The sequence below is a fragment of the Protopterus annectens genome, chromosome 9.part0, assembly GCF_019279795.1.
Source record: "Protopterus annectens isolate FY-2018-M chromosome 9.part0, PAN1.0, whole genome shotgun sequence".
In the NCBI taxonomy this organism is placed as follows: domain Eukaryota; kingdom Metazoa; phylum Chordata; order Ceratodontiformes; family Protopteridae; genus Protopterus; species Protopterus annectens.
Window position 1 is genome coordinate 614,164,394 of NC_056743.1, and position 24,963 is coordinate 614,189,356.

The 24,963-nt window shown below is 38.1% G+C and overlaps 1 protein-coding gene across 1 annotated transcript in view; it reads left to right on the forward strand.

The window, feature by feature from the left end:
- The first annotated feature begins 549 nt into the window (after window positions 1-549).
- Window positions 550-24,963, forward strand: part of LOC122810550 (C-type mannose receptor 2-like) — a 157,322-nt gene continuing 132,908 nt past the window's right edge. The window contains exon 1 of the mRNA XM_044082132.1: window positions 550-1,396. Coding sequence (XP_043938067.1) covers window positions 550-1,396 — 847 coding nt within the window. The remainder of the gene's footprint in view (window positions 1,397-24,963) is intronic.

A 24,963-nucleotide genomic window follows, 5' to 3' on the forward strand; every position in this document is an offset into this window, starting at 1 on the left:
TATGGAAGAGTATGAAATGGTACAGAACCAAGGAAAACCAAGGAATGAATAACAGACAAAGAGATGTCCTTATCTGGGATATATGGAAGAGTAAGAAATGGTACAGAACCAAGGAAAACCAAGGAATGAATAACAGACAAAGAGATGTCCTTATCTGGGATACATGGAAGAGTACGTAATGGTACAGAACCAAGGAAAACCAAGGAATGAATAACAGACAAAGAGATGTCCTTATCTGGGATATATGGAAGAGTAAGAAATGGTACAGAACCAAGGAAAACCAAGGAATGAATAACAGACAAAGAGATGTCCTTATCTGGGATATATGGAAGAGTATGAAATGGTACAGAACCAAGGAAAACCAAGGAATGAATAACAGACAAAGAGATGTCCTTATCTGGGATATATGGAAGAGTAAGAAATGGTACAGAACCAAGGAAAACCAAGGAATGAATAACAGACAAAGAGATGTCCTTATCTGGGATACATGGAAGAGTACGTAATGGTACAGAACCAAGGAAAACCAAGGAATGAATAACAGACAAAGAGATGTCCTTATCTGGGATACCATGGAAGAGTAAGAAATGGTACAGAACCAAGGAAAACCAAGGAATGAATAACAGACAAAGAGATGTCCTTATCTGGGATATATGGAAGAGTACGAAATGGTACAGAACCAAGGAAAACCAAGGAATGAATAACAGACAAAGAGATGTCCTTATCTGGGATATATGGAAGAGTAAGAAATGGTACAGAACCAAGGAAAACCAAGGAATGAATAACAGACAAAGAGATGTCCTTATCTGGGATATATGGAAGAGTACGAAATGGTACAGAACCAAGGAAAACCAAGGAATGAATAACAGACAAAGAGATGTCCTTATCTGGGATATATGGAAGAGTACGAAATGGTACAGAACCAAGGAAAACCAAGGAATGAATAACAGACAAAGAGATGTCCTTATCTGGGATATATGGAAGAGTACGAAATGGTACAGAACCAAGGAAAACCAAGAAATGAATAATAGACAAAGATATGTCCTTATCTGGGATATATGGAAGAGTAAGAAATGGTACAGAACCAAGAAAAACCAAGGAATGAATAACAGACAAAGAGATGTCCTTATCTGGGATACATGGAAGAGTACGAAATGGTACAGAACCAAGGAAAACCAAGGAATGAATAACAGACAAAGAGATGTCCTTATCTGGGATACATGGAAGAGTACGAAATGGTACAGAACCAAGGAAAACCAAGGAATGAATAACAGACAAAGAGATGTCCTTATCTGGGATATATGGAAGAGTACGAAATGGTACAGAACCAAGGAAAACCAAGGAATGATAACAGACAAAGAGATGTCCTTATCTGGGATATATGGAAGAGTACGAAATGGTACAGAACCAAGGAAAACCAAGCAATGAATAACAGACAAAGAGATGTCCTTATCTGGGATATATGGAAGAGTAAGAAATGTTACAGAACCAAGGAAAACCAAGGAATGAATAACAGACAAAGAGATGTCCTTATCTGGGATATATGGAAGAGTAAGAAATGGTACAGAACCAAGGAAAACTAAGGGATGAATAACAGACAAAGAGATGTCCTTATCTGGGATACATGGAAGAGTAAGAAATGGTACAGAACCACGGAAAACCAAGGAATGAATAACAGACAAAGAGATGTCCTTATCTGGGATATATGGAAGAGTAAGAAATGGTACAGAACCAAGGAAAACCAAGGAATGAATAACAGACAAAGAGATGTCCTTATCTGGGATACATGGAAGAGTACGAAATGGTACAGAACCAAGGAAAACCAAGGAATGAATAACAGACAAAGAGATGTCCTTATCTGGAATATATGGAAGAGTACGAAATGGTACAGAACCAAGGAAAACCAAGAAATGAATAACAGACAAAGATATGTCCTTATCTGGGATATATGGAAGAGTAAGAAATGGTACAGAACCAAGAAAAACCAAGGAATGAATAACAGACAAAGAGATGTCCTTATCTGGGATACATGGAAGAGTACGAAATGGTACAGAACCAAGGAAAACCAAGGAATGAATAACAGACAAAGAGATGTCCTTATCTGGGATACATGGAAGAGTACGAAATGGTACAGAACCAAGGAAAACCAAGGAATGAATAACAGACAAAGAGATGTCCTTTTCTGGGATATATGGAAGAGTAAGAAATGTTACAGAACCAAGGAAAACCAAGGAATAATAACAGACAAAGAGATGTCCTTATCTGGGGTACATGGAAGAGTAAGAAATGGTACAGAACCAAGGAAAACCAAGGAATGAATAACAGACAAAGAGATGTCCTTATCTGGGGTACATGGAAGAGTACAAGAAGAAAATGAAGAAGAATCTTGGACTGATTTTTTTTATTAAAATGCATGGATTCTAAATAAATTAGAAGATTTGGAGAGCAGAGGGAGGGAGAGACAGATCGAGAAAAATAACTTAAAAATATATGGGCTCACTAGAAACCAATAACAAGATTAACTTTTTAACAACATGGCTATCAAAAATCCCAAATGTGCAAAAAGGTCTTTCTTATAGGTCTCTTATTAAAGCCTCTAATCCAGGAGACCCAGACAGATAAATTATTGCTAAATGTACTTTATACATGGATAAATAAGTTGTACTGAAGACTGTCTGGTCTAATAGTCCAGCTAAATTAATGGCAAAAATATAAGATTTGACAATGAATATTCACATAAGAAAATGGAAAAACAAAAGGAAAGCACTCCAAGTCTGGATGAAAAATAATGTTAGAATGTTAGAATACACATCTTATTTCCAGCCATACTGAAAATATTTTCCCAAGAACACAAATACCATTAACCTGCAATGATGAAACTGAATTCCCCCTTTTTATCTTTAAAAAGACATGGTAGCAAATGAGACTGGATAACAATAACACCAAATAAGACATCTAAGGAGAAATTAAGCAGTTAGTATGTGCCACCATCTCATAAAATGTTGTCCAACTTATCTTGCTGCAGTAATGAAACAATTTAACTATATAGTAAGGGTGGACTTTGTTATAATTTATCTGAAGAAGCCCAACTAATTTGGGATAAATTCATATTATCAATAAACTTCTTTTGTGTGTGGTCATTGCCATTGTGTTCGTTATTTCATTGTTGCATGATGGATTCAGGTGTTCCTAATTTATAAGAAATATTATAGGAAATGTAGCAATTCACTGAAGCTTCATTTATGAGCTACTTGGAGTCTTTCAAGAATACTTTAAAATCTGGTAAGTCCTTAATAATTAAGAATCATACTAAGTCTCCCTTAGGATGAATTTCCTCTTTCAAATAAGTTGGCCTCTGGCTAGACACCTCTATTTCAATCAATTCACATCTAAAAAACTACACACAAAAATATTAACTCTCTCTTTTTTCTGGGAAGAAACATTTTCCCGCCCCCACCACCTCTCTATCCCACTCAGCCAGAACAGCCATTGGAAAAATAATCTCCCTGCCCCATTTAGAATATGGACTACCTGTGGTTCTAGCAGCCTCAGCTAAAAGCTCATCTACCCATCAAACCATCTCTAGCAAAATTTATAGATTCATTACACAGTCCCCCAAATCTGAAAACTGCAGCATTACTTTTAGTAAAGCTAAATGGCTTCCGGATAAACATAGAGCAGACCTCCTCCTGGCTTCACTGCTATCCAAACTACCTTGTTAACAGTCTCTTCCACCTGTAACCTCTAAACTAATTAGGCCTGTCCCTCTAACAACCTCAGGAACCTCAACCGCTCTAGCCCACTCATGTCACCCCTCAATCCAAATTATACTCCTACAACCATGCTTTTTCTATTCTTTCACTAAACTTTAGGAATCCCATCCTCCCTCCCTTCCTTAAGAATACCTCCTATTTCCCAAAATTGTGGAGCTTTCTAAAACAAACCCGTCCATCCAATCTAAATATTCCTACTTCTCAGCATGACAAATATCATAGTATAACCCTTCCTACTTCAGTCTCTCACTTATTCTCACCTATCACTTTCTCTACTTTGAATTGTCTCCTTTTTCTGTCACTAACATATCACTCCACTCATCAAGCACCATATTCAAAATTCTTTGTCAATTGTGTAAATATACCTTTTATGTTTAGATATTATTAATTATATATCTTACACACTTTGGTATCTTCCTGTAATGCTTTTGCTGTTTTACCTCATACCAAGGCTGAAAAATTGTCGGGATGGATCAGTGCTTTACCTCATAAACAAATTCAACAAATAAATAACTTTTCTGAAAATTGAAAGGTCTTTCAAAAAGGTAAGCCAGGATATTTAATGATAACACACAGAATGCTGTCAAAAAACAGTATGACATAGGAAGGACAACATGGGTGCATATTTTTGAGACTGTCAAAGACTGTATAAGGAGATGGTGATAAATAAGTTTCAGGGAGCAGAAGTTTTTATGAGAAAGCTATATTTACCGGGATACTTTTAACATAGTTGCAGAAGAAAATAGACTGTTGATGTGGCTACTGATGACAATATGTAAAAAAATGATAACTATGAATTGGTAAAAGAAAGAGACGCCAGGGTCAGGGGAGATAAAACAGGTAATGACCCAGTTAGAGGTAGCAGAAAAAGAACAAGAAAGGAAAGCCAAAGGGGAAAAGAAAACTCCAGGAAGAAGTGGTATAAGTGGGTGTGGGATACAGAATCGACAAGAATAACAAAGGCCATTCATCGGGCAAAGAATGGACCACATGATCACACACACTGTAAGAAATCAGATGAAGAAGAAGACACAGGAAAGAAAGATATGCAGCTGTCGCATCCAGGGGAGGAGTGGGGAAAAGGAGCTGTATATACTTGAGGATTTAAAAAGATTGGAATAAAAAAAGGAAAAGACTTCTAATGAGGAACAGTTATGGTTAATTAAATGTAGAAGATGATGTAAAGCTAAGCTCTTTAGGTGGTTTGTTAGAGGGGGAAAATGGGGAGTGAGATGATAATAGCATCCCTCTGGATACCGTGGAAATAGGTTATAATATAAATGAGTAGCTGTCAAGGGGAGAAAGCATGCATAAGTACTATTAAGTTGAAAAGTGAGAATAAAAAGAATTAGGTACTCCCAAAAATGGAAGGTGATCAAAATGGTGCAGTATTAGGAATGTTAAGACAATTCCAATGTTAAATATAAGAAATACATGTGAAGACTTATTTAAGGAAGATGAAAAGCAATGTGCAAGGCTCTCGTGTATGATCTATGGGATAAAAAAAGGAAAATAAATGTGAAGAAAAATAAAAGAGCTTACTGCCAACAACAGAAACAAAGACGTGTGGAATGTCAAAATATGTAATGTTGGTTTTGCTGATAAATAAAGATGTTTTCTATAAAAAAAAAGCACCCCCACTGGGTAAAAGTAGTGTAACTGAGATTTTAGAGATGCTATTTAAAACTGTTGTTCATTGAAGTTTTTAACGAAAACCAAGTCTGCATGATTTTATTATTAAATATTAAGTAATATGTGTGACATATTTATTTGTAAGTATTAAGGTTTCAGTACAGCAAGTAACAATGCAACTTTAAATGTTATATTTATTATGTCCTACTCATATGCATGAATAATAATCATGATCCAGGGCTCTTCTGACGGTTATTCGGACATTATTTCTTTTTTTTTTTTTTTTTTTTTTTTTTTTGTCTGTCTTAACATCAGATTTCCTACTTTGGAACATTTGCATAGCTTACATAACCTCTTTTTGTTTTCTGACATTTGATGCTCAACTTTCATCTTTAAAGTTTGACTGACCTGTTTACTTTTGGTCGACAGCTCAGCTGTGACTTCCAAGAAGAAAATATGCAATTAAGAAAATAGCCTTTAGATAATAAGGTATACCAGCAAGTAAATAGAAACCTCTATAATGTAGATGCAGAAACACAGAGCATAGATACATTATTAGGACATTAACTGCACATTCAGGAGGAATCGGATTGTAAGATCTCTCATGGGCTTCATGTTTTTGTGTTGATAACATTCTGATTCCTGAGTAGTCTGAGTAGTTTTAAGAATCTATTAAATGCATTTACTGAACATGTCAGATACTGCTTTGGTTCCACTGTTATACACTTGTTAACACATTCTGGTAGTAGATTGAAGGAATAACTCATCTATCAGTCACCTGATTATTGGCATTCAAATCATGGAATTTCTAGCATTTTTTTTTCTAGCAATTCCAGTGGCCTGGAACTATGGGATGAAGGTCCCTATAGCTCCAGGCTTACTGAAGTATTTTCACAGAAGAAATGTCATTACTTAGTTAATCTGTTTAACCATGTTTAATTTAACTAGAGTTTAAGTATATTGATTAGTACTAAAGTGTAAATTTCAGTCGTCTGACATATTAGTTCATGGATGTTTAATGCAGTGAAATTATATTCTATTCTTTAGGATATTGATGTAGTGATCATTCTTATGTGTGCTACTGACATTTATTGTCACAATTGTTTCAGAAAAATCATAGTAAAAGTTCATATAATTTGGATTTAGTGCATCAAAGGAATAATAGAAATCTTAGGGAATTCAAGGCTTCTGAGTTTTGAAACCATTATGCTTTGCCAGTTCATACCATAGAATGTACCTCACTTCTCAAGGAGGGCCAGGGCAGTCAAGCCCAGCATAACTTAGATTAAACACTGTTGTGGCTATTATGTTTACTATCATGGAATATAACAATACCTCATTATTACATTTGTTATTACATTTGTATTTGACAACTTACAGTTCTACAGCAATTCAGAAAGCATGTGCCTCAGTGCCCAGTGGTGTGACAGTGACATAATACATTTCAGAGACATGATAAAGCCACATGGAGCAACATCTAATTAGCACCTTGTTATCATATCTCTTAATCAAACACAATGCAGTTAGAGTTAACAGCTCTACACGCATGCACACACGCACACACATACACACACACACTCACACACTCACACACATGCACACACCCACACATGCACACACACACACACACACACACACACACACACACACACACACACACACACACACACACACACACACACTTTCAGAGTACTTAATTAGCATCTGCTATACCCCAGAGAAGCTGGATTTCCATGTAGCCTTCACTAGTGAGACTGGTGTAGCACTACAGACCAGAGTCTTCTTATTGCTTAGCTATAAAGCAGTCTCTAATCACTTTGGAATAATGCACTAAGCAATGCTTCATCCAGGATTGCACAGTGTGGTATACATTTCTAAATTCCAGCACACATTTAATATTATACGGCAACACAGTGGTACAGCAGTTAGTGTTGTCACCTCACAGCAAGAGGTTCCCCAGTTTGATTCTCAGCTGTGATGCCTTTTGTGCAGAGTCTGGATGTCCTCCCTGTGTTTGCGCGTGTTTTTTCTAGGCGCTATGATTTCCTCCCACATTCCAAAGACATGCAGCAGGTGAAGTATGAGTGCTTGTGCAAGTGTGTGGTACAGATGAACTACTACTGCAGGGCTTGCCACCTGCTGGTGTAAATCTTGGCTCTAGATGATTGTCACTATTAAAGTGATACCCAACCCCATGTGCAAAATGAGAAAACGGGTTGAGGACGAATGGATTTAGTATTATAAAAACTATCTATCTTTATGTAATTTATATTCACATGCTCTTGAAAATTATTCAAGTACTAATATAAAAACATAGGTATTTGGATTTTAAGTGAAAGTAGCAACATTTCTACAAGATCTTTAAATGTTATGCCATATTTTTGATAATGCAGAAACGAATGTATATTGATATTTAGAGGACCCAAATCATGGCTGCAAATGTTAGCATACTTTATCTACTGACAGATTATTTTCTTTGATGGTGGACAGAAAAGAAATTAATTTTATGTTTGGTGTAGACATAGAAATGTCTCTAGCCAGTACATAAACTGATTGGAAGAGAATGAATATATATGGGGTTAATTGTTTTAGATGGGCAAACTTTTACATGTGTTACACATGTGTAACTGAGTATCATGAATCAGAATCAATTGTGCAGCTGAGCAAAGAAGATAAAACTTGGAATACTTAAGCTATAAACCATGTATCATTTATTGTAGTATCAAAACTAAATTAATCCTAAAAATGCATATTTATGAGTAAAAGACCATTGGTACTACCAATATAAGGCTAGTACAAGATTTATTATAGGTACAAATATTGCTAATTTACAAATATTTTAAAAGTTCATAAATAAAAATGTTCATTACCATGTCAAAATGGACACTGGCCTTGAGATTCATTAAAGTCCATGTAGGCTCTGCACAAGGCCTACACGGAGATTACATGTTTGAGCAGCAGTGCGCTGCAAGCGGCAACACGCGATGCATATTAATGCTGTATGGTGCATTTAAGCTAGGTTTTGTGTCTGGCAACAGTGTTGCTGGACAGGAAACTGTATAAGCGAAAATGGATATCAAGTCTGTTTCAATCACAGCACCTACAATCTGCAGATTTGTGAGAAATGCCACAGTGATCACCAGGGCTTCACAGATAGCTGTCAATCTGTTAGTGCAACACATCTGCACAAAGGCTGACATAATGCGGGGACATTTAACCAGAAATAAGGACATATTTGACATAGATGGCACATAGAAATGTGTTAGAATGAAATTCAAACATACCTCTCAACCTGTTAGAGCAAAAAATCTGGACAAAGGCATAAATAATGTGGGGACAAAGGCCCAAAAAGAGGAATAGATGTTTACTATTGCTCTTCCAGTTTTAGAAAGTTGATATAATAATATGTTGCACAGTAGCCTGCAATTTCTGAAGAGCATGAAGTTTGAAACTAAAATGTCTGTCGACAGTTTCTGACTTCAATCTGCAATGACATGCAAATGATTTGCTAGAAAACCAAAATGTTACGAGGAAAAGATCAAAAATAAAAGACAAAAAAATGGACATTAAAATAAAAAAATCCACAATGTGACTGGAGCACTCAAACCATTTATTAAAACAGACTAAGGGTTTTCACCCAAACATCCATTGGGCTTCCTCAGAGTAAAACAATGTGAAAAACCAACTCTTTTATATTCAGTATATAATTAAACAATCATTCAATTATCAAATTAACCAATGATAACATTTTAAAACCTAAAATCACATTAACATGAAAAATCACATGGACATAAAAATCAAAGTCATTAAATAACCACTACTGCTGATATGATTAAAAGGTTTATAACAAATGTTATAAAAACATAATACATATATAAAACGGTTGTACTTTAAAAACAACAATGTAGTGTTGTAAGATTATGGGCATATTAAGTATTGTCATATAAAATGCGACTTAAACTTCAGAAAACCGGAAATAGAAATGCTTTCATTAATACCTGGTGGTTTAATTGCATCCAGATGTAGTTGCCATAAACATTCCCTTATTTCCAATAGGGTTTTAAAGTCACCACCTGCATCATTCTTAGGTACCCTGTTAACTACAAAAAATAAAAAAATTCTTAAAATTTCCACATTGCTGACTGTGGGTAAATAATGCACTTGATTTTTTTCTTCTTTTTAATGTCCCTGTTGTGCTCTAAAATGTGTCTCAATTTACATGTAGTCTTTCCCACGTAGAATGCAGGACAGCTTAAACACGTAGCAATGTAAACAACCATATTGGTGTTCCAGTTACAGTACCATGGACATTTAAGTGATCTTTTATGGTTACTGATGTACACATATGGTCCGTCATTAATAAATTTGCAAACACTACATATAGCACATTTACACATGCGAGAGATGTTATGATCCTGGGTCAATGGTCCCCTTTCAAGTAGTTCCTTCAAGTTCACCCCCCTACTGTATACAAATGTTGGGGTGGAGCCCAGTGTTTCCTTCATGTCACCTGTAAACACTCTGTCCCATGTCATTTGAATGATACTCTTAAGCGTTGGTGCTGTGTGATTAAATTATAGCACCATGGCAGCACCCTTTATAGATTTATTTTGTTCAACCAATTTCTTTGTGTTATTCTGAATCACATCTCTTTTGTCATCCAACAGGATGGGCCGAAATTTAGTTTTCCTTTTCTTAAGGATATCCTTATTTATCTTTAATAAAAGGTCCATAGGGTAACCCCTATTTTTAAACATGTCTATGAGTTTAAACATTTTGTTACTAAAAGTTTCATCTTGACTAACTAGTCTTGACAAACTGATCATTTGTCCCTTCACAACATTTTTCTTTTGGGTGTAGGGATGATAACTCTCAAAATGGAGAAAAGAGTTACTATAAGTTTTTTTACCATAGCTACTAGAACTTATCCCACCGTCCTCTTTGTACAACAGGATTTCTAAAAATTCAATTTGTCTGGATTGCTGTGACTGGTAAACTTTAAAAATCCAGTGGTATTTCCTAAATAATTAATGAAATCTTGTAATTCGTCCTCTGTTCTCTTCCACAAAATTAGTATGTCATCAAGGTATCGTAAGTAAGTAATCACTTTGGACATATAATTAGAAGTAAACACACATTGCTGTTCCCATTCAGCTAACACAAGGTTTGAGTAAATGGGTGCACATCTGGCACCCACCGCTACACCGTTGATCTGCTTATAATGTTCTCCATCAAAAAGAATGTAATTGTTCAGCAACACCATCTCCATAAGGTCAGCTAGTAAACCCTCTTAACATTATGCAATTCACTAAATTTTGCCAAGCTATTATCAAAAAATTCCAATCCAGTTTGGTGGGGTATCACAGAAAATAAGTTGATAACATCAACTGTGGCAAACAGGAATCATCACTACAATTCAGATTTCTAATAATATCGAGACAATGCCAGGAGTCTCTTAAAATATGCATTTTTGCATGTAATACAAATATAAGAAGCCAAGGACTCTGCTTTTGTGGAGCCCCTAACAGCTACAATCGGTCAAAAAGGAGGTGAATTAATATTTTTGTGAATACTTAAACTCATCATCAGAAATAATCCCCTCACACAAAAACTCATAATGTTGCTGAGCAATTTTAGCATAGGCACGGTTTACATCAAATTTAGAAACTCTCTCATAAGTGTCAGAATCATTCAACAACTCCTGCATTTTAACTGAATAATCTGTGTTAGACATGATAACTCCCCCCCCCCCACCTTTATCTGGTTTCATAACTCTGTAATGGTTAGTTTCAGTTAACTGTTTCAAACAAAATTTCTCGGCATTAGACAAATTTTCTGAAGTGTTCTTTTCAGCATAAATGCATCTCCTAATTTGATTTTCACATAGTTGTTCAAATACCGTAACTGCAGGATTACTAGGTGGAATAAAAGTGCTGCTTTTCTTAAAACTCAATGCATTGTCATTATAGGGACTTACACTGATGGCAAAAAATATTTTTAAATGTAAAAGTCTAATGAAGAATTTAAAGTGGAGAAGCAACTTCCCCAGTTCATACCAGTGAGTAGGTATAAAATAAAAACCTTTTTCTAGCAGGGACACATGATCAGCAGAAATTACTAAATCCGAAAAATTATATATAGAAAAATCATTAACACATATGTTTACAGCTTTGTTCATCAGTACTTGTATGGCTGTAATTGTCCAATGACCTTTCAAAGTAATTGCAGTGATAATTGTAAAAAAAACATCAGATTCAAACAAGACATAATTAAAATTGTCTAACAACAAAACCTCAAGGCTCAGTTGTGCAAAGCACTGTGGTTGGGGTTGTAATTGGAATTGTCCTCACATATATGAGTCAGAACAACCTCATCTTCAACATGTCTCACCACCCCACTATTCCCGTTTTCCTGCTTTGCTACAACACCCCTGCTTTTTGTTGGATAGGCTATTTTTTCAGTGTATTCACAGGTGTCCCTCAAAACCTTCCCTTGTTTACATTCCAAGCCAGCCTTAACAGATTTATCAATGTCCACTAAAATCTTGTCAAAGCGAGTTTTGTTCAATTCAAAAAGCAAGTAATTGTGTATGCTGGCTTTCAAGGCTAGTGAGTCATTTTTAAGCTTAGATAATTTAATGTTATTATCGTGGATAATAATCCGTATCATGTCCATACCTGTATGCTCGAAAAGGGCTGTGAGATCCTGAAATGCCTCGGAGTCTTATGAAATACCCATGGGTAACTTAAAAATGCTCAGACTCCTTGGCACTTGATTTAACTCAATGGATCGCTCCAGGAATACATTGTCCATCTGTAAAGATCTGTATTGTTTCGTCAACTTCTCAGATTTCTGTAGCTGAGCATTGAAGGAGCCATAACGAACATTATACCCAGTCAACGGCCTCACGTTAAAAGAGGGAGGAGCCAGCAACAGGTCAAAGTCAGGGGGTGTAGTACTTCTCTGCTCATCTGCCTGCTGTCTATCTGGATTAGTAGTTTTCATTCTGTTGTCAACATTGTGTGTAGAAACGCTACTGCTGCAAGGTGGTAAATGTAAAGTAAGCAATTCTGCTTGGGTAGATGTTAGTGACACATTAATATTGTCACCATCATCGTTTCTCCCACTAGCTTGCATGAAATAAATAATTTGTTTGGAAATGTCCATGTACTGAGCTAGTAACCGATCCATAAAGCAGTAGCGAATCATGTAAATTCAGCAAACAACCAAATTCCAAATATAACTGGAGGCTCCAAGGTAAATCAGGATAAAAAACATTGCAAATACGCCAAAAATGTACCCGAAAGTTACAGACTACTAAAACAAAAAAATCCACGACGTGACTGGAACACTCAAGCCATTTTAGTCTGTTTTAATAAATGGCTTGAGTGTTCCAGTCACGTTGTGGATTTTTTTATTTTACTAGTCTGTAACTTTCAGGTACATTTTTGGTGTATTTAAAAAATGGGCATTCTGCATAAATCAGGACAGCTGAGTTATGAACTCAAATGTATGCAATATTGGCTCACATCAGTCCTCAGATCAACCCAGCGATATGGCAGAAAGCCACAAATTTGATAAGAAAACACATATGGGCATCCTGGGAATATCTGGACAGTTGAGAGATATGAATGCGAAGCATATGGTCCAAACACAGTACAGGACAGTGTACCTACATTGCAGCTTATTGTGATATCCCATTCCTGGCATTGTGTACTGACGCTGTGTAAAGGATCTGTAACAGGACATGGACAGCCATGGAAATTGAACACTCAGGGGAAGTGTGTGTATTGAATAGGGACACACACATAAATTATAGGAATGAACACAGGGAAAGAGGACAGGTGAAACTACCTAAAGTACAGTAATGTCAATGGAAGATGGTTGTAGCAGAAACACCAATCACATATATATGGTACAGTAGGGACTGTACAGTGAAAAAGTGTTTTATGTGACTGTCACACAAGGTGACATAACAATGAGGAGGATGTGTGTGTGTGAGATAAGCATCCTTATATGAATAATGTAGAGGACATATATCAGGGATCTGACATACAGTTGGGGTAGGGTGCATATTGTGAAGCCATGCAAACTGATATGCCTCAGTAGAGGTCTCCAGGAAGGTAGGCACAGATAAAGGCTCATGGAAAATATTACATGAACCAGCCACAATCATGGACAATATCAGAATAATACCACCAGTAATCCCATGCCTCTAACATAACATATGTGATTTACAGTGATATGAAATGAGTCTGCACAAACAACTATTATGATACCTCCACAGTCTATGAGAGACAAAAATACACTGTCCTGGCACTGTAACATCTACTGGAGGTGTTAGGAGGGACACTGCTATTCCTGAATGTGACAGTTTGGGCAATACAGGCTGGTTGCCTTGTCTGCATGGCATATATATATATATATATATATATATATATATATATATATATATATATATATATATATATATATATATATATATATATATATATATATATATATATATATATATATATATATAGATATGGCGCAATCCACACTGTCATGAATAATATACATGTCATTAATGTTGTCAAACATCTATGTAGTATGTGTATAAGCAGAACAGGCAGCACACATGCATCTGGTGTAACCACTTGATTGGTGTTCTACGCCATCATACAGTCATGAATATTCCACAGAAAGAATACCTAGGTATGGACAATAAACTGTGTGATAGCTCACTGTGACAAAGGTGGTATACTTCAGTCACTGGAAGATGTGTCAGGAGGTACATAAAGAAAGTTGCACTGTACACAGTTATTGGTGTGATGAAGGCTAGGAACTGTGAAGGTATTATAGCTTCTGATGTGGATACTTTCACATACCCAGTATTTGTGGAGTGTGTGTTGAAGTGTGCATTCAAGGGAGTAGTTAGCACTGTGACCACATGCTGGTGGATGCACCACTTGCCATCTACCCCAGCATGTGGGTCACATACTAATTGATCTGATTATAGGGTGTGATGTCCACTATATACTTGGGGGGTGTGTTTGCTTCCTGAATTAACAAATAACCTCATGTGTCTTATCAATGCATGTGTTGTCATGACTGTGGCAGCCGTGTTTGGTATGTGCTGCTACTGTCTGTATTATAATAATATCACAGCTGGAATCAATGATTGCCCACATTCTGTAGTCCGTTAGGTAGCTGTGTGGACACAGTCTGTATATGTCATCTGTGATATCCATTACTTAACTAATGGACAGGAAGGACCTAGCAGACAGCCCTGATGTATGGACCTAATCACTGGACCTGAGATACAGGTCATGTCACACATGTCAACATAGTGATATGCAATGTGTGTGATACATTGGTCTACCCATTTGATAATATATTTGTTTATGGCTACATTTGACAGTGCTGAGTGAATACCTCAGTATGGATTTGTGCCAAATGCTCGGCCTGGTCAAATTCCACAAGATGCTACTGTTGTCATCATGTATGCCCTCAAAGACCTCTTTGAGGTTATCAGATGTAACAGACATGATGTCTGCACACAGCCAGAATAAGACTAGTGTACATGTAGAAGAGGTCCATGATCACATGTTGGTATACCTCACAGTCGAGGAGAGTCAGAATGTCTCTAAACAATGCATGCATCAGGTGCTGTTCCCTCTACTCAGATGGATGCATGTTGATGTACACCCTTGTATGGAAATAAAGTCCATGTGGAGTGTGTGTTGAAGTATGTATTCAACCATGTCAGAAAGGTGTATGTGTTGAGTCATCCCATAAGTGATCTGTGATGTTGTCACAGGCCATTGCTTCAGTGTGATAGGCCTGGATGAAGATAACACAGTGCCATACTGCCTATCGTGATCTGGCCTAGGGTTTTGACACAATCCCCCATGCAGGTATCATTGAGAAACCCTCCCAGCTGGGGATTAACCCTTACATCAGCAAATGGGTAACCAATTGGCACACGGACAGAACACATACTGTGAAAGCTGGTGAATCAACCTGTACCAGTAGAGCTGTCACCATTGGCAAACCCTAGGGATCTGTGCTTGGTCCTTCACTGTTTGGACTCTATTTCTTGACAGTTCAGGCTAAAGTATATGGCCTTTGATTTACCAGTTTTACTGATTCTTTCATATTGGGTGCAATCACTGAGTCCTCCAATGATGATAATAGAGCACAGGAGGAGCTAACACAGACAAATGAATGTGGGCAAAGGCACATAATCTCCAACTAAATGCAGAAATGTGTCTTTTTTTGTTGTGCATCTGAAAAGTGTAATTCCATGTTAATCACAGCATTGACAATCCTGAAATTCTGACAAGTGATGCCAGCACTGGGAACACATGTAGATAGCACTCTGAAATTTGACCACCAAGTTTCCATACTGGGATTGAAGGCCTATGTTGTGCACATCATATTTCACACCATCATATTCTGATCCTGGGATTGTATGACAGCACTGTAGTCAAATCTGATCAAAACAGTAATAGAGTACAATGTTTTCTTTTGCAGGTACCTCACCAGACACATGCAGCACCTGGAGAGACCTCAGAGCTTTCTCAGCAAGATAACACAGGGCCTACAAACCATGCCATGAGGTAGTGGATAGAGTTAAAGTGATGTCACTGTAATTTGTCTGGTATAAGATGAGGCAATGTCTGCCTGGCCTCCAAACTAGTGTCTGACCCTGCCCTGGTGGGAGTACTCCATATCCAAAAATCTGATATAGTTGATGACATCAGTGGTGTCTTTTCAGGAGAATATAACAGTATCCCACATGCTGGTGTAAAATACTGTCTGTAATATCAAACAAGAGCTCAGACACACACACACACACACACACACACACACACACACACACACACACACACACACACACACACGTACACACACATTTGACTGCCGTGAGAGTAAAACCCGTACTAAGTACACAGACTACAGAACTCAGTACTTTACACAATCACTACAGCAAAAGTCTGATTTGGAGTGTGTCAGACAACACTTAATAGCTGATTACATCAACAGTGTCTGTTGAGGAGAATATAACTGTGTCTCACATGCTGGTGTAAAATGCTCTCTCACATCTCAAGCAAGACCATGCACACACACCCAGTTGAGTGCAGTGTGAGAATAGAATCATTACTTATCTAAGTACATAAACTACAGAACTCAGTACTTTACACAAATTCCACAGCAGAAGTCTGACTTGGAGTATGTCAGTCAACACATTATAGCTGATGGCATCAGCAGTGTCTGTTGATCAGAATATAACCGTGTCCCACATGCTGGTGTAAAATGCTGTCTGTAATGTCAAACAAGAGCTCACTCACACTCAGTTAACTGCAAAAATGAGAATATAACCTGTACCTATTTATGTACACAGGCTACAGAACTCAGTACTTTTTGCAGGCACCATGGAAAAAGTCTGACTTTTACAAGTGTGCAGTTGAACTTATAGATGACATCAGCAGGCCATGTGGGAGACAAGATGATGGGTGGGCTGCATGAAATGGATATGCAGGTGTCTGCAAGAATCAAAATACTGTCAGTCCATGGTATTGCAACAGTAACTGTGGGATACATAGAAACACACAGACACGCATGCCCAGTTGTCTGCAGTGACAACAGAACCCCTACTTATCTAAGTTCACAGACTGCAGAACACAGTACTTTACACAAGCACTATGGCACAAGTTTGACTTTTATAAGAGTGCAGGTGAACTTCTAGTATATGACATAAGCAGGCCATGTAGGAGACAAGATGTTGGGAGGCATGCACAGGAATATAGCTTCATACGTTCATAGGAGGCTACTAGTCTAATGGCCCTATGGTGTTTAGAAGCCTAGTGTGTAAAAACACAAGTACCTTTATTGAGCATAGCTGGATGGTCATTTTTAGCAGAGTGATTTTGTGAGCAGCACCAACTGGCCCTTTCCATGAAGAACATAGGTGCCACCTCAGAGGTGACTTTACAATCACTCAACCAAGGTTGCATTTGAACAGGGTCACTGAGGAGCACTCCTTCACATGCAATGGGAGCCTATTACAGAGGAGTGTGATTTTTTGGAGCATATAACTGCCTGCACAGCATGTTCTGTTTATGTCACAGGCTAGGTTGAGAACCATGGGGCAAGCTATTCTTATCTCATTTAACTTGCAGGTATCCAACATTTCCAGAAGGGCAGGGTCTACGACTGCTTTGTAGGGCTGGCATAGGTCACCCCTCAGCAGCTTGCATGTTACTGAGTTCAGTGACAGGTCTTCAGTCTTTCCATGTATGTTATGTTTGGTGGTCCTAGAGTCTCCCAGGCACAAACCTGTGTTTTCTCCAGTTGCTGCAGGTGTCTGGTGAGGTACAGAAAAAATGGGAGCATTGTCCTCAATTAGTGGTCTGAATGGTAGAGTACAGCAGAGGTATGACTACCCCGGTCTTGGATGTGATTTCCATATGCATGATGTTCACAATGCAGATTGTGTGTGTCACTACTATGGACACATAGTGATGAAAGTGTAGATTGGTATCAACATGTGTTTCCAAGTCTCAAAACACTGTGTTTGAGTTTAGAGGGGTGCTATGTACATCATAATTAGCATGGTGACTTAATTGCCAAAGGGGACAATGAGGTATTGTATGATTTAAAGTTCAGTACCTGAGTTTGGAACCAATCATTTGTGTGTGGCAGCCCCCTTCTGTAATATGTTACCATCACTAAGGAACTCTGTATTAGTGTATCCAGTTAACAGTCATCTGCAATCTTGGTAAACCATAGGCCATCTGCCATTGCTTGTGCTTTAGGGATGTAGATTGTGAATGGTTGAGGGCCTAGCACAGATCCTTGTGGTATACTAATGGTAAGTGGCTAGTGGTGGAGGTTCAGTCATAAACTTTGAGAGAGTGTGTTCTGTTGGTGAGCCAGCTGCCTGTCTCTCTACTGCTGTATGACTTAATTATCACATTAGAAATTTTCTTGCTATGACATATGAATGGAGGATAGTGTCAAATTGCTTGGATAACTCAACATAGGTGGTATGTCCTGTTATCTCTCATCTAGGTCTTTGGGGTCAGTATCCAAGAAGTCCACAAGGTTCAATTAGCAAGCTCTTCCTTTGCCAAAAACAAAATTGGTCAGGTTAAATTTGTTGAAGGTCACCTATGTCCCAGTAGATATGGTACATGCTGATTCCTTCCCTAGCCTTGCATATAAGACTTTTTAGGCATAAAATTCAATAGCTGTAGTTCTGCATATTACCAGATTGATGTGGATTGCATAACATACATTTGATATTACATTTTGTAGTGTGGTTAACATATGTGTGTAAAAGTACTGAAACACCAGGGTTGCAGTGCTGGGCGGGTGGCAACACATGGATGCACTGTAAATATGTGACATGTTGTTAGATAGGGCCCTCAGTTTGTAGTGTTTCCACAAGTAATTTCATCTCATACACAGGAAATGTGCAGTACACAGCAGTAATACAACATAATATATACATTTCCATAGTGCAGCGAGCAGCGGGTTTGCGCGACAGTTATCAAAGTGCATACACATGCAATATACACATATTTGCATGTAGCTAAGCAGTGCGCAAACATGAGCCACACTGCTAATTCTGACAGTTAATACTGAGTCTATGAAATACACCTGCTGCTTAACTGACTCTGTGGCAGCATGTGTTAATGCATTAATCCATTCCTTTTTGGGGCCAGATCGTACTGGGTTCAAATCTAGGTCTATCTAATACTTTTAAATACTTTTCATTACAGAGTGATAATGCAATGACATGAAGTGTTTATATGAGATGCGTAGCTGTATGTTGGCATGGCACAGTGGATGCTATTGCTTGGAGGTAACCACATCATTTTGCCACCACTTACTGTTGCTGCCTGTTGGTGTGCTATGTGCACATCTGCGCAAATATGGAGCCCAAGAAATGAAGGGATCCATTGCCTTTTCTGCTACTTATTTGTGTTGTGTGTATTCTACTTTTTCACCAGATTAAAGTTGTTAAGATGGGGTAGACAGAAACATGGTGAAATGGGGAGCAAGCAGGGAGAAGAACTAAGGGAAAGCAGGACATGAATGTGCAGGAGAAAGGGAGGAAAAACAGCTATCAATTTATTTAACAATGTCAACTGAAAATATGTGCAAAATATTAACTGAATTTGGACTGTCACCTCCATAGAGAGGGGTGACCACAACACAACACAATCATTTGTATAGCCAATTGGACCAAATCAAGTGTATCAAGAGACATGTGTGAAATGGAGAGCTATGTCTGGGATGATTTTTTTTTTTTTTTGTGGGACAGGTTCCCATTTACTTTTTATTACAGAGAGAGAGAAAAATGTTGGGAAAGGGATATAGGTATGTCTAGGTCAGATAAGTTGGGTAGGTGATGAAGCAATTATAGACAGACCAGACAAACAAGACAAGAGACAGACCCAGTGATGGACACAAAAGATTGGGGGACACAATGATTGGGGTGAGGGCAGGGACATCCAAAGCCCATGGTTGTCAAGCTGGGTGACAGTGAGAATCCAGTCCTCACCCACTGGACTGTCATCACTTTCACCTCACTCCACCAGTGGCTGGAGTAATTTATATCTCCTTCTGCTCCTCCTAGTACTATGCAAAATAAGGGACAGTAGCCACAGCAGGCATGTACAAATGGTGTGGTGCACAACCCTACACACCATCCCTGGCAACTTACTGTGGGTGATGAAATCATCACCTTTACCACTGCTCCCTGAGGATGGCACTGGACCAGCCTCCAGGGCAGGACTACCTGAGAGTGCAGGTAATGCACAGCAGCAGAGGCAGTGCCGCCAAGTTGGCTGCCAGACATACTGGGCATCTGTGCTGGAGCTGGTGGGGGGGCACATGAATCTAGTGGGGCTGGCCTACCCCACTGTGCTGTGGAACATTTAGTGATGTGATACACATGGATGACATGGACACATTTTGACAACACATAATAAAATAAAAAAAGAAAAGAAAAATAAAAGAAAATAAAGTAAAATAAAATAAAATAAAAATAAAATAATAATTATTTTTAAAATAAAATAAAAAAACATAAAAATAAAATAAATATACATAGAATAAAATAAAATTAAATAAAATGGCAATTTTTTTTTATAAATAATATGAAATAAAATAAAACAATAAAATAAAAAAGAGAGATAAGGGTTGGGGTGACAGAAAAAAAGAGATAAGATTAGTACCTTCATACATGACATACAATGCATTAATACAATTATTTGACTCTGTTATCTTAACTTTTACATTTTAAGACTGCCATCTCCTGACAGATGCACACTGTACTACAGATTGCAGCAAGTAATCATTGAAAAGTGCATATATTGCACATATGTGTGTTCCAATTATACAGATTACAGTATACAGCAGGGGATTTGTGTCACTAGTATAGAGGTTTTAATTTAATGTAAATATTATTGAAGAAATAACAGTATTATATAGTTGTGAAGTGTGGTATTTGAACCAACAACTTCTGACTAAAGTGTAATGCACGCATACTTGCTTTTACAGTTGGGATATGCATGCTCAATTTTATACAACTCTATAAAATACCAGAAAGGCTATTTTTAACTTTTAATGCTACAATAACACTACCCTTCTGCTTCATACAGACCACATGCTTCCTCATTTTCATTAATCTAGTTGCATGGCCTCAGACATCGCAATCCTGATCACTGGCAGCTGTGGAGAATACAGAACAAAAAAGAAGACTTTTATGAATACCAGTCTTTCCTATATTCAGCTTTCTAAGTCTTACAAGTATTCTCTGTAGATGATACTTGCACAGGTGTGGGATGTCCTCATTCTTAAATTCCTCAGTCCAGTGGTCAAGTGTATCCCTCTTCCTAAACCATAGGTAATTATAATGATCCTTACAGTGCTCTCCAGTGCATGACACACTGGTGGCACTGGATACAGCCTGAGCTAAAAAAAACCAAGCCTCAGACTTGTACTGGGAGCCAGAATAGTCATACTGCAGAAGCCTTTGGCTGTTGTACTTAACTAGAAGTCCAATGAATATCCTGGACTATAGAACACCCCACCTCTGTGCCTTAGACCTGGCACCTTCCCCACAATTGCCTAACATGTCTACCATAGATCTAGAGCAATGGAGGCTGATGCTTTCCCAACAATTCCAGTTATTGCATTTACTTGAATTTGCAGACTTTTAGCACTGCTGCATTCTGCTTACCATTGAGCAAACATATTGCTCAGGCATGCGCATCCCTGAGTACCAGGTTTGCATGATGCCAAGCGGAGACCAGCAGTGCCAAGCAGTGAGGCATTACGTAATTGCAATTGCAATGTTATTAGATGTGCAAGCAGCTGTGTATGTGTCTTACTCAAATGTGAAGGTCATGCCAGTCCAGATAGCAGAATTATACTTATAGGAATACAGCACACAGTATACCCATAGTCATACATCTGATAATAAATGTGATACTACATAACTAAAGTAAATAACTGACACAGTACTAGTGTCTCATCCCTCATGCATATAATTAATATCAACTCCACTATCTCAATTGTTATAAGTGAGAGTGATTATAATGTGAAGTGGAACAACAGTAAAAGTGTATGGAATATCCTATATTTGAACTCACAACCATGTGTATGGCAGTCCTACACTTCACCTGCTGCCACAAGAAGGTTGAAATAACACTTGTCTATCTTTCAGTTCACTGCTATAAACTGCAATATCACAACAGTGAAAAAGGGGTGCACACCATGCAGTAGAACCCAGGAACATCTCTACTTAGTCCTACACTTACAACTACTGCCATAGGACTAGCTATATGACATTTGTTATTTTAATTAATCATTCTTAAGGTCTCGATGTTAACCACCACATAATGTTGCTTAGCATGTTTGCACAATGCCCGATAGCATTAATTCAATGTTTCCGGTTTCTATTTTTGGTTGTCTGAGTCCAGTCTGATTACAGTTGTCCAATTTGCATACTGCCTCCCCTCATGCAAATGAGATAAGCACATCCAAGCCTGCTATTCATTTCTACCATTTCTGTGATTGTGCTACATGCTGAATTGCACAAATACTGGCCTACCTCTTCACAAAATGAGATAAAGACACAAAAGGAAAAAAGAAAACAAAGGGGCAAGTAGTTGAAATGAGGAAAATCAATGTGTGACATTTACACAAGAAAATGATGGCTCACATGAGACATGTCTACATAGATCTGGATTTGAATTGTCACTCCAATGCCCCTTTAGAGTACAGGATGGATGCCTTATCCCTCTTTGCCACACAAACAGCTTTGCAGCAAAGAACTGAATTCATTATGTACACAACCAGCTGCGACAGCATCTACAGATATATCAAACCATACAACTGTTATTTGTACATGTATTATTTTGGATGTAGTGCACTTAGTGATCAAACAACCTGTTATGACTATTGCTTTCAAATATACAGCTCTGTCTTACCTTTCTTTGTTTGTTGGTCATTCTTCAGTTATCAGTCCATTACTCTGACACATTCAGTGGGTAAGCTATTCTATATCATTGGCCTTAAAATGTATGAGGATATTAACTGGAAATAGTATCTTATGCAGTTGCCAACAAATGAAGGGCAGGTTGGATGTTAAAGAACACAACCTGTGAATTGTGTGCTGCTTACTTACACTTTCAGCCTTACATCTAATACTTTGTAGATCTAACCTGACACACCCAGTGGAAGTGAGGCAGCCTGCAGTGCTGTTGTGTTTGCCTTCTCCCAACCAGTAATTATTCACAGTTGCAATCTATTAACAACAAACACTGAGGGAGTTCCTGCACTATGTTTACATTTCCTACATGGATCCAAATATTTGGGATTCAGCAATTCTAATAAGTTCATATCTCATTGTATCTTGAGCATGCTAAGGCCCTGATTCTACAACATGTCAAAAGGCAACAGTGTAGTTAGGCAAACTGATGGTGAGGAGACTTGTTTATGTTGAGAAGATTACACATAAGCTATTTCTTTTTGATATATCTGTACAGAGGAGTACTGAACTTCAGAATGTATGCTTACATTTTGTCAGCTACATACAGCATATACCAAAATGCATTTAAGAAAAATCTGAAACAAAGGCTTTTATACTTTTATCTGCATTAGTTGCAAGTGTACTGATGGCACTGGCATTTTTGTCAAGCAATTTCACAGATATACATGATTGCCAATATGTGAAAATGGAATGCTCTGTAATAAATATTTCAGGGACACTTGCTTTCATAGCACTTTTACCATTTCAAAAATGGTTTGCTAGCAAAATGTGTCCTTTGCCTGTTCTTTTTTTTTTTTGGGTGGGTGTACAGCTGTGTTACTGTTATGGCAGAAACAAGGACATATTTCTGTTGTTACTCTCCTTGTTTTCCATCCAGCCTGTTGTTCATATTTCACATCTCTAGACTGTTTTATGTTTCTGCAGTGGGTATTACTAACTGGCTACCTTTTCTCTTTTATCTGGAAACAGTTATTTTGTAGTAGTGTGATACTTATGTGTATTATCCTTCTGCTGGCTTTTAGGAAACCTAGGAGTATGCCAGCCAGACGTGTCAATTCTCTGAGACCCCCCTTCAATGATGCTGAGAACCAGATGATTGTGGATGCCTTTTGGCAACATGGTACTTTTCTATTGGAAAGGGCATGGGGAGAAATGGCACACAGGATGCAAATTTGATGCCAGATGGTTGATGATGTGAATGTTATGGTTGGCCATGGCAGGACATATGAGTAGGTGCATCACAGGGCCACTGACATGATGGCAGCTGCAGTGGACAGTGACTAAATAATTGTGGGTGTACATCAGCCACATCATCTGCTGTTTGCCAGTGTGGCTATGCCCGATCACACTCCCATTGTGGCAGTACTTCCAATGCTCCATTAGTGAGTGTGCTGTCCACATCCAGACATGGCAGGCCATGAGGTCGTGGTCCTGGGCATTCCTGTGAAGGCAACTCATCCAGCAGACATCAGTCACATTCAGGTAACAGCAGTTCATCAAACTGTGGGCATGGACGTGCCAGTGTGACTCCTAGTAGAAACAGTTCTCATTCCTGGGGACGACAATGATGAACTGCCACCTCTACCATGCATGGCTCACTCCTGGCCAACATACCAAGACAGTGTGTGAGCACAGCGCTTGTATGTGTTCATGCAGATCATTTTGTCTCACTGGCTATTTGTTAGTTTATCCAGATATCTACCTGCTTGTCTTTCTAGCTCACACACACTCACCAACCTTTGGTGTCAGCCTTGGCCTGGCATACCTCTCAACCCCTTAGAGAAAAAAATCTGGACAAAGCCTAAAATGATGGGGGGGGACAAATAAGGACAGATTTTAAACATTGCACTTACAAACTTAGAAAGTTGATAGAATAATAGGTTTTGCATTAGCATGCATTTTCTGAAGGATGTGGATGTTTGTCTTTATTTAATGACTTCAATCCTCAGCTATTTGCCAGAAAGGAATAGATTTTAGGAGGAACACACCAAAAATATGAGGCAAAAATCT